The 11739-nt window shown below is 41.8% G+C and overlaps 1 protein-coding gene across 1 annotated transcript; it reads left to right on the forward strand.

The window, feature by feature from the left end:
- Positions 1-7265: 7265 nt before the first annotated feature.
- Positions 7266-10105, forward strand: LOC120053020 (zinc finger protein 34-like). Its single transcript, XM_039000272.1, has 3 exons — positions 7266-7728; positions 8172-8302; positions 8500-10105. Exons 1-3 carry the CDS (start codon positions 7473-7475, stop codon positions 9580-9582), a joined length of 1470 nt encoding a protein of 489 aa, XP_038856200.1. The 5' UTR covers positions 7266-7472; the 3' UTR covers positions 9583-10105.
- Positions 10106-11739: the final 1634 nt, after the last annotated feature.

Here is an 11739-nt window from a genome sequence, read left to right on the forward strand (position 1 = left end):
AACAGCACTTTATAACCATTATAGACTTACTAAATATACCTACACATACACTAACAAACAAATACTCTTCAAAATAGTTCAGTCAGGTTTGTCTGATGATGACTTTTCACTTATCATACATAGCTGACTTTTTTATCCACAACATCATGTTTAAAGTGCCTTCAGAAAGTATTCAGACCCCTTTTACTTTTTACATATTTTGTTGTGTTACAGGCTGAATTTAAAATTGATTAAATGGAGATTTCTTGTCACTGGCCTACACACAATACCCCATGATGTCAAAGTGGAATGATGTTTTTAGAAAATTTTACAAAATGAAAAGTCTTGAGTCAATTAGTATTCAACCCCTTTGTTATGGCAAGCCAAAATAAGTTCAGGAGTAAACATTTGCTTAACAAGTCACAAGTTGCATGGACTCACTCTATGCAATAATAGCGTTTAACATGATTTTTGAATTAGTACCTCTCTATACCCAACACATACAGTTATCTGTTATGTCCCTCAGTCGGGCAGTGAAATTCAAACACAGATTAAACCACAAAGACCAGGGAGGTTCTCCAATGCCTCTGAAAGAAGGGAACCTATTGGTAGATGGGTAAAACCTAAAAAGCAGACATTGAATATCCCTTTCAGCATGGGGAAGTTATTAATTACACTTTAGATGGTGTATCAATACACCCAGACACTACAAAGATACAGGAAGGAAAATTATTCATACATATTTCAATTGGCAACATATACATACCATTTGTATTTTATATGTATACCTTTGCCTATTCTCTCTGGTTTCCAACATATGGTTTTGCACCAAATGATTGTCAAAGAAATCAAATCAAATGTATTTATAAAGGCCTTCTTACATTAGCTGATATCTCAGTGCTGTACAGAAACCCAGCCTAAAACCCCAAACAGCAAGCAATGCAGATGTAGAAGCACGGTGGCTAAAACTCCCTAGAAAGGCCAGAACGTAGGAAGAAACCTAGAGAGGAACCAGGCTATGGGGGTGGCCAGTCCTCTTTTGGCTGTGCCGGGTGGAGATTATAACAGAACTTGGCCAAGATGTTCAAATGTTCATAGATGACCAGCAGGGTCAAATAATAATAATCACAGTGGTTGTCGAGGGTGCAACAGGTCAGCACCTCAGGAGTAAATGTCAGTTGGCTTTTCATAGCCTATCATTCAGAGTGTCTCTACCCCTCCTGCTGTCCCTAGAGAGTTGGAAACGGCAGGTCTGGGACAGGTAGCACATCCAGGGAACAGGTCAGGGTTCCATAGCCGCAGGCAGAACAGTTGAAACTGGAGCAGCAGCACGGCCAGGTGGACTGGGGACAGCAAGGAGTCATCAGGCCAGATAGTCATGAGGCATGGTCCTAGGGCTCAGGTCCTCCGAGAGAGAGAAAGAAAGAAAGAATTAGAGAGCATACTTAAATTCACACAGGACACCGGATAAGACAGGAGAAATACTCCAGATATAACAGACTGACCCTAGCCCCCCAACACAAACTACTGCAGTATAAATACCGGAGGCTGAGACAGGAGGGGTCGGGAGACACTGTGGTCCCATCCGATGATACCCCCGGACAGGGCCAAACAGGCAGGATATAACCCCTCCCACTTTGCCAAAGCACAGCCCCCACACCAATAGAGGGATATCTTCAACCACCAACTTACCATCCTGAGACAAGGCCGAGTATAGCCCACAAAGATCTCCGCCACGGCACAACCCAGACATAAGATCACGTCAGTGACTCAACCCACTCAAGTGACGCACCCCTCCCAGGGATGGCATGGAAGAGCACCAGTAAGCCAGTGACTCAGCCCCTGTAATAGGGTTAGAGGCAGAGAATCCCAGTGGAGAGAGGGGAACCGGCCAGGCAGAGACAGCAAGGGTGGTTCGTTGCTCCAGTCCCTTTTCGTTCACCTTTACACTCCTGGGCCAGACCACTCAATCATAGGACCTACTGAAGAGATGAGTCTTCAATAAAGACTTAAAGGTTGAGACCGAGTCTGCGTCTCTCACATGGGTAGGCATACCATTCCATAAAAATTGAGCTCTATAGGAGCTGTTTGCTTAGAAATTCTAGGGACAATTAGGAGGCCTGCGTCTTGTGACCATAGCGTACGTGTAGGTATGTACGGCAGGACCAAATCGGAAAGATGGGTAGGAGCAAGCCCATGTAATGCTTTGTAGGTTAGCAGTAAGACCCTGAAATCAGCCCTTGCCTTAACAGGAAGCCAGTGTAGAGAGGCTAGCACTGGAGTAAAATTATCAAATTTTGGGGTTCTAGTCAAGATTCTAGCAGCCGTGTTTAGCACTAACTGAAGTTTATTTAGTGCTTTATCCGGGTAGCCGGAAAGTAGAGCATTGCAGTGTCTAACCTAGAAGTGACAAGAGCATGGATTAATTTTTCTGAATCATTTTTGGACAGAAAGTTTCTGATTTTTGCAATGTTACGTAGATGGAAAAAAGCTGTCCTTGAAACATCTTGATATGTTCGTCAAAAGAGAGATCAGGGTCCAGAGTAACGCCGAGGTCCTTCACAGTTTTATTTGAGACGACTGTACAACCATCAAGATTAATTGTCAGATTCAACAGAAGATATTTTTGTTTCTTGGGACCTAGAACAAGCATCTCTGTTTTGTCCGAGTTTAAAAGTCTCAAATTTGCAGCCATCCACTTCCTTATGTCTGAAACACAGGCTTCCAGCAAGGGCAATTTTGGGGCTTCACCATGTTTCATTGAAATGTACAGCTGTGTGTCATCCGCATAGCAGTGAAAGTTAACATTATGTTTCTGAATGACATCACCAAGAGGTAAAATATATAGTGAAAACAATAGTGGTCCTAAAACGGAACCTTGAGGAACACCGAAATTTACAGTTGATTTGTCAGAGGACAAACCATCCACAGAGACAAACTGATATCTTTCCGACAGATAAGATCTAAACCAGGCCAGAACTTGTCCGTGTAGACCAATTTGGGTTTCCAATCTCTCCAAAAGAATTTGGTGATCGATGGTATCAAAAGCAGCACTAAGGTCTAGGAGCACGAGGACAGATGCAGAGCCTCAATGCTAATCAATGCTTCAGAACCAAAATGTTGCATGGCTTGATTGTTGTCCAATTACCAGTCATCAGCATTAGCGCTCAAAGGCGGGCAGCATATCCAGATTAGTCTCAAGAGAGCACTTGTTTAATTTTCTCCAGTTTTGCATGGCAAAAACAGAGTAGGCCAGACCTATGTTTATATTATCCATATAAAAGTTATGCATATATACAGTTTAGCAATCTATTAACATACTACGGATGCATCTTTGTCAGAACAATAGGGTAAAGCCACATGGCGTTCAGATAGTCCTAGTTTGGGTAGCTACTGGTTATATGTTTGAAGATAGCTGTAACTTCGCACTGCCTTAAATATTGTGTGATGAAAGTGTAACATATTCTCGTGAATTTATTAAGATATTTGTGAGGAAGAAAGGGGCTACCCAGTGGTCAACATGCACTCCTGCAGGAAGCCCGCCAATGTGATAGCTCGCGGTGCAGACAGACCATGCTTTCCATCATCGTCTCCTGCAACCTCCGCTGCATACAGGTAGGGTAAGCAGGGGTGTTGCCAGAATTTTGGGGCCCCATGGAGAGAAAAAAACTACCGGCCCCTAACCTAGAAATCATAATGTTTCAGATTAAAATAACGTACTGAACAATATGTGTTATTAAATGTACTAATTATAAGCTTCTGCTGCTCTATACTACAATTATGCAGATTCTTGTTTCCACCTTCATCCTTTGCCTATATTAACAGTATTGCAAACATTTCTGGTTCTTAATGTTAACAAAAGCTGTCTGTGTCATGAGATTTTTATGATGCATTATCATAAATAACTACACAATTGGTGACTTTTTTTATATATATGGTATTGTAGTCTGTTTTAAGGAAGAAATTACCCAATGATCCATGTTTCAGATTAAATAATTTCTTACCAATTCTTATAAACAATGCTAACCCTCTTCTGCTCTATGCATAATTCCTAAATATATGCCTAAATAACATACCCAAAATAAAAATACATCCTGAACTATCTGGACTGCAGGCATAAATGTGGTGCCTACAGAGAACAAGCATCTGTGAAACGGCAACTGTAGTGTCAAGACATTATGTGGGCATTCCTGAGTAAGTTCAACAGGAGATAAACCATAGCAGAACATACTCTGAAACATTATTTTGCACAATCCCCGGGCAGACTTGGTAGAACAGGTTTTAAGGCATTTGTCCTTGTGTTTGTTCCCTGTAAACAAAACTCAGAGGTTACACTGCACCAAGAGCCCAGCATCAAGCCTTCTTGTGAGCAAACTCATTCATAATGTCTTTAAAGATTTTTTTTCTAGCGAACTGGTTTTCAATTGAAAGGCTGGCAAGGCTGTTCAACCTGTCTTGGCACATTGTAGATCTTAGATAGTTCTTTATAAGTTTCAGCTTGATGAAGGCACGTTCACCTCCAGCAACTGTTACAGGCATTGTACAGAAGATTCGAAGTGCAATGCACACCTCTCCAAAAATGCTCTGTAGCTGCATCTTGTCGATGGCATTTAGGAGCTCTACAGGAGAAACATCATCTGAGAAAGGGGCACCATATATCGTCTTTAGATGTCGCACTTCATTTTCAAATCCGTCTGTGAGATCTTTGGAGTACTTTTTCTCAATTTGTGGCAAGATACACAAATTTGGTTTTCAGTCATTTTTCTAAATGTGAATATTGGTGAAAACTCCTCGCATATAGCTGCAATCGTGTGGAACCGCATGTCCAACTGACTGATTATACTATCCAGAGCCACATCAAACACTGTGTTGCAAAATCCAGTGTCTGACTTCTGTTCATCTGCGATGTCATCTTCTGGTCATCTGCTATGTCATCTTCAGTCTCATCAGGGAAACATTTTCTTTTTTTCTGGCGGCTCCTCTGTTCACTGTGAAACTGAGTAGTTACACCCATTTCATTTGCCACCATGGAGGCTTCTGCCAGAAGAGCGTCCCATTGATTACGCAGAGCCTGTATTTCTTCCTGTAGTGCCTTAATGTGAGCTGCTTCAGTGTCCAGAGAAGTATTTCCTGACTGAAGAATTAGGCTTCTATTCTCAATACACTGCAACCCTTTAGAAAGTGAGCAGGAAGATTGCCTTGAAAGACATGAAGTAGCTTTTCAGACTTTTTGCCTCAGATTTGGCTTTGTCTGCAGCTAGCAAGAAGCATGTCTAGGGCCTTGATGATAGACGGTAAATGAGTTGCCACTATCATGGCACAAGGCGAGACCAGGAGGCAGACACAGGAGGCAGATGGTTGGAGTCTTACAATATTTATTAATCCAAAAGGAGTAGGCAAGAGAATGGTCGTGGACAGGCAAAAGGTCAAAACCAGATCAGAGTCCAAGAAGGTACAGAATGGCAGACAGGCTCGTCATGCTATGTTGTCATATGTCTCTCTTTATGTAGTGTTGTGGAGTCTCTCTTGTCGTGATGTGTGTTGTGTCATATATTTATTTTAATCCCATTCCCATCACCACAGGAGGCCTTTTGCCTTTTGATAGGCATCATTGTAAATAAGAATTTGTTCATAATTAACTGACTTGCCTAGTTAAATAAAGGTTAAATAAAAATAATAATACACAGAGGTATTGATAAAATAATGTATATGTTGAAAGATAATGATAAAATAATTCCACTCTGAAACCTTATAACTGTATGAAATTGATTAGAATCATAAAATTATAATCTGATGTGTGTAGTTTTAGTCGGAATTAGGTTAAACAATGTATCTGTATAGTGGAAAAACAGACTGTCTGAGCAAGGCGTAGCTTAGGATTTGAACTTGGATGTGGGTGCCTAGGAAAATACCGAAGAACAATTAAAACTGTGTTTGGACCGACCTGGCTAGGCCTCTAAGGAACTTATGATAGCATAGGGAGTACTTCTCAAGGTTTCTCTAATCTCGGGGGAATGGAACTGCCGGCTTGGTAGTGATAAACAGTGGATACAACTCACCTACTGTTTGTATGTATGTGCGTAGGATTTCTACTGTTTGTGTGGAAGTATGGTGCGCAGCTATAAAATGGATGTCTTTGTATAATGGACTTTAGAACGTTCTCTGAATAAACTGTACTATCTTTTTGCATAAGCTGAGTCTTTGACTAATTATTATTAAACCCATGGTTTTACAGATCTCGGGGATTGGTCAGAGCTATTGATTGTCAGTTATTATCATTGGGATTGAAAATTCTCGTGACAGGTATTTATTAAGGAGTATTGGAGGATTTTGCTATACTGACAAATCTATGGATAGCATAATTGCGTCTTTCATACAGGTTGGCCCACCAATTATTTTTTGGAATAGGAAGAAATGGGCAACAACAAAGCCCTCTTGTAGTTGGTGAAGTCGAATTAAAATGAAGACAATTATTGAAATGAATTACTTTCAGCACCAATGGTTGTCCACTTCTTTTTCATGATGCCGTAGCCGTTCCAAAGCTGTCTGCCCCGTGCCTTTTTAGTTGACTTTCTCCTGCACTCTCTCCTGGTTAATGATTTAAAAGTGTCTTTCTCATGACATTGTAATACATTTGGTATCCATGCTACTGTATAGGCTACAGAAAAACCACATAGGCTACTACTCTTTCAACCGTAGGCTACATAATTTATGTTAAATTAATTTGATGGAGCGCCACAGCGTGAAGTTTGTTCTATAGAAAGTATTTGACTCTAGTGACAAAATTAAGGGAATTAGAAGGGGGGGGGGGGGCTACACTTAGCTATGTGTGTGGAAAAAATGTATTCACAGGTAAGACATTTAAATCGTTTTTGGATAGTCCGATTGTAACTCCACACACTACTTGTAGCTTTATAGTGTGTTGTTGGTCTTGGCTAGTTTAATGTTAAGGTTGGTAACTAGCTAGCACTACCGTGGCTAACGTTAGCGCCTTCAAGAAGAGGGGCTTGAGTGAAGAACAATATTACGTTTTTCTAAATAGTGAGAATGCTTGGGAGCTGGCAATGTAATCTTTAGACATGTTGTAATTTTCTTAAATTTAGTTTTGTAATGTACTAAAACAAGCAGACAACAAAATTCCGTGGGAAAAATGTCAAGTTTTTGCTGTGAGACAATTAGGTAACCACAGGTTGTTTTCACCACAGGCGGGCGGTGCCCACAACGTTCTATTTCAAACCGACTGGCACTTTACCAGAGAAGAAGAAGTAAACGGAAGTGAACAGTGACCATGAACAATTTCCACGTTAGAGGTTTTATTGTTGTTATGAATCCGTTTATTAACATCATGGAACTCAAAATATGACTAATTTAACTGCACAGCATCACATACGTACCCCGTCTAGTGTTTAATTTGCGTTGAAGACAGGACTTGGTTGATGGATGTTATCTATGTAACGCTAACTAGTTGCTAAGTAACATTACGCTAGCTAACAATGGCTAACTGTATGGTTTTTCACACACAAATAGCATCCATCATGGAGGTGCTAGCGAACGCAGCTGTGGTAGAGATCTGTAAACTCGTAGACGACGACTATGCAGTGTTTCGTTTGGAAATAACTCAAAGCCAGAAAGAAAACAGGTCATTGCAAAGGAAACTACAACTACTGGAACTGAAGGTGGCACGGGAGCGCGCCGTTGCTAGTCCCAGTAGTGTCAAGATCCTTGACCGACACAGAAGAATGGCAAGAGGTACATTTTGCAGAAGGCCGAAGCTGAGCAGCTTCATGTTCATATATAGCTCATTGACTGTCGCTGTTCATATATAGCTCATTGACTGTCGCAGTTCATAAATTGCTCAGTGACTGTCGCCCCATTCCGCTCTGTGTTCAGATGTATTATCCAGAATTGGGTCTTGGTCAGTTGGATGGTGTGAAATAATTCCCCTGATTAGTAAGCTATCTTGTGCAAAGACATATCATATTCTAAACAGATTCTTGATTTAGTGCGTTTTCTATATACTCAATGAAAACAATGTTATGCATGGAATATAATACACTGATCAATAAATATTATATCAAGAAGTGATACCTTACATCCTTGCCAATTCTAGACGACAGTGTCAATAGTGTACTATATACTGTTGACCATTGACGGTACCTAAACCTCTTCTTTTCCCCCAATCATTCTCTCAGGTGAAAGACATCTCCCTGGAGGCCACAAGAGCTTTGTGAAGCCAGCCAAACACAATACATGCAGAGATGACCAACCAATCACTGTTGATGAGGGGAGTGGAACCTCAACCCAGAACGTTATCGTGATAGAGGTTAGTGTAATAGTGTTACATTAAATTACAGTGCATCATATGTGACCAGTTTTTCAGAAAGGCTACCCTCATCTACTCACTTGCTTACATGTACATCCTCATTTATCTGCCATAGGGGAGCTTGTGAGACTTCCTTACGACATTGTTATCCAACTTAACTCATGTACCGTTTTTAACCTCCACTCTTCTGGTGTCAGTCTACAGAAGCTGCAGGTCCTGGGGTCGAGAAGGAGAGGTCTGAAGGAAAGGAGGACCCATGGCACAGCAGAGACATCCAGAATGGAGCGGCTGGAGCGCCCCCTGTAGCCACAGCAAACCCCACCACTGCGCAGCCCAGGACCCGACACAGCATCACGGAGGTCAGTGGAACGCCGATCGACGTCCTGAAGTCAGAGACAGACACCGAGACTTTAACTGTAACACAAATGCAATTACACAGAGGATCTGACCACAGATCAGACCCAGAGAGACTGGGCTGTCCTCCTGACTCAGAGTATTTACCTGTATTTCACCAGAGCCAGAGGACTGTTCATTCCCATGGTGATGGTGACTCGTTAGACACTGGAGGTGATGATCCGTCTTGTTCTTACGCTACAGAGATGGACCCTAGCAACATGCCCTTGGGTTTAGAGACACAGGCTGATCCGTCTAGAGGGGACTGGAACCGGTACAGTAGTAGTGCATACTCTGAAGGTTGCCTAGATGAGAAAGGCGAGTGTCTGGGCGTAGATGAAGTGACTGTGAAAGTGGAGGGCGACGTTCCTCCCACATGGAATTCAGATAGTCACCTAGGAGATGGACTCACACAGGGCAGAGATTTCTTAGATTACAGGGAAAGCTTAGAGACAAATCCAAATGTCACGACCCACTCCCCTTTACACACGTTCAGGGATCGCAACCAAGTGTCCAGATCGATGGGGCCTACTGATCCACACCGCCTTGTCCTTTTCGATAAGAGATTGAACTCAAATGACACAGCTAGAGCTCGGGGTGGGGGAGCAACATCAGGCAAAAGTAAAGAGAAACGGTTCCTCTGCATGTTCTGTAACAAAGGCTTCAGCTGCCCCCAGAAGGTGGAGATTCACCAGAGGGTCCACACAGGGGTGAAACCTTTCAGCTGTACCCAGTGTCCCATGGCCTTCGCTCAAGCTGGTGACCTGAAGAGACACCAGAGGGTCCACACAGGGGAGAAACCCTTCAGCTGTACCCAGTGTCCCATGGCCTTCGCTCAGGCTGGTCACCTGAAGAGACACCAGAGGGTCCACACAGGGGAGAAATAATACAGCTGACCCTGTTGTCAGAAGAGATTCTTACGCCAGCTGAAGATGCACCTGAAGGTCCACACGGGAGAGAGGCCATTCGCCTGTACTCACTGCGGGAAGAGGTTCTCCGAGAGGAGCTACCTCAGGATACACCAGCAGAAAAAACATTCCACTCTATAACATAGAAAGCAACCATTCCACTCAATAGCTTCTGACGGTTGTATCAAACCCTGCATTAAAGACAAAGATGAATTGTCATTGTTGTCGGCACGAAAAATATCCACAGACGCATTTGGAATTACGAGAGTTACAGATTTCAGTGTAGAATATTGCATCCAGACATTGTGTGATATATAAGGCATATATAGGGCTGGGCGATTCAAATTCATGTTTTAACGCAATGTTTCAAATGCATGTATCGCAAGAATTTAGTTTTTATTTCTAGATCTTTTTTGCGTTCTACAGTGCCTTCAGAAAGTATTCATACCCATTGACTTATTCCACATTTTGTTACAGCCTGAATTAAAATAATAATAAATCTCGACCATCTACACACCATAATGAAAAAGTGAAAACGTGTTTTTAGAAATTTTTGCAAATACAGAAATATCAAATTTACAAAATGTCTTGTTTAGCACATTTTTACTCCTGAACTTATTTAGGCTTGCCATAACAAAGGGGTTGAATACTTATTGACTCAAGACATTTCAGCTATTCATTTTTAATACATTTCTAAACATTTCTAAAAACAATTTCACTTTGACATTATGGGGTATTGTGTGTAGGCCAGTAACACACAGTCTTAACATTAAGGCTGTAACACAACAAAATGTGGAAAAAGTCAAGCGGTGTGAATACTTTCTGAAGGCACTATCTTTTTGGTATCGTGTCCTTCGCTCCTTATTGCTGTGTGCACTGTGCACCTTCCCACTCGCACACAGACACCAAGCCCATCCCCCTGCCACTCACAACAACGATGATAGATAACGTAACCTTTCTGAAGATACCCATTTTATTTCTCAAAATTGTAGAACAGAGCAGATCCTACTAAAACGAGAGTATCAATGAACATGATTGTGGAAAATTAATGCTCAGTTCTGTCCCGTGCTCGGCATTGTGTTACCACGTACCGTTAGCAGTATTTTAGCCACAGTGTGTTTTATAAATGTGCAATGAGCATTAAAAAAGGAATTGGCAACTTGTTCTCATTCTGAGAAATAAGCATCTTCTTATCTAGGTAGGTAACTTGATTTCAACATCTAAACAAAGTGAACAGGCTATGTTGTTCAAACAGTTGGAGATGGACAGGAGGGTGCAATCACAACAGTTCAACCTTGGTAGCAAGCAACTAGATCCAAGTTAACCAATAAACTTTGATTTGAAGTTGGCTAGACTTTAAATCTAAATATTAGCTGGCTACTCACTAGCACGTGGGCTTGAGAGATTGTTTAACTTTTTATGGCTGCAGGGGCAGTATTGAGTAGCTCTGTTTAAGGTGCCCATTTCAAACGGCCTCGTACTCAATTCTTGCTCGTACAATATGCATATTATTGTTATTATTGGATAGAAAACACTCTCTAGTTTCTATAGCCGTTTGAATTATGTCTCTGAGTGGAACAGAACTCATTCTACAGCACTTTTCCTGATATGGTGTGAGATTTCAGAAATCTTGGCCCCTGCTCCCAGGTCAGTTCATAAGTCCCTGTGAAGGCTATGATGCTACAAACACTGCCTACGCCTTCCTCTAGATGTCAGTAAGAGGTGACAATTTGAATGGAGTCGATTGCGCAATCAGTGCCTGTATAAAACGCCAAAGACCGGATGTACCGTTCTTTTCCTGCTGCGCCTGACGCACGATGTACGTTGGACCTGCTCTCTTTCCAAGCTTGGGTTTAGCCAGTAATATTTCGCCGGTCATGTTTTTACTCGTTATAGGTGTTAAAGACATCATAAGGTAGTTAATTTAAACCGTTTTATAGCAATTTATATCCGTTTAGTGCGATTTTGAGGCAATTCTTGGTGATGCACTTTGAAGCGCCGGGCACGTTTCCAGTACATGCCGAACGTTAGTGGGCATTTCGACGGACACGAGGACATCTTTCGACCAAAAGAAGATTAGACCCAAGAAAGGATACATTGCCCAAGATTCTGATGGAAGATCACCTCATAGTAAGA

The sequence above is a fragment of the Salvelinus namaycush genome, chromosome 8, assembly GCF_016432855.1.
Source record: "Salvelinus namaycush isolate Seneca chromosome 8, SaNama_1.0, whole genome shotgun sequence".
Taxonomy (NCBI): domain Eukaryota; kingdom Metazoa; phylum Chordata; class Actinopteri; order Salmoniformes; family Salmonidae; genus Salvelinus; species Salvelinus namaycush.

Coding starts and splice junctions, on each gene's coding strand:
- LOC120053020 (XM_039000272.1), top strand. CDS start 7,473: ATGGCTAACTGTATGGTTTTTCACACACAAATAGCATCCATCATGGAG. Junction 7,729..8,171: donor ACACAGAAGAATGGCAAGAG/GTACATTTTGCA, acceptor TCATTCTCTCAG/GTGAAAGACATCTCCCTGGA. Junction 8,303..8,499: donor AGAACGTTATCGTGATAGAG/GTTAGTGTAATA, acceptor TTCTGGTGTCAG/TCTACAGAAGCTGCAGGTCC.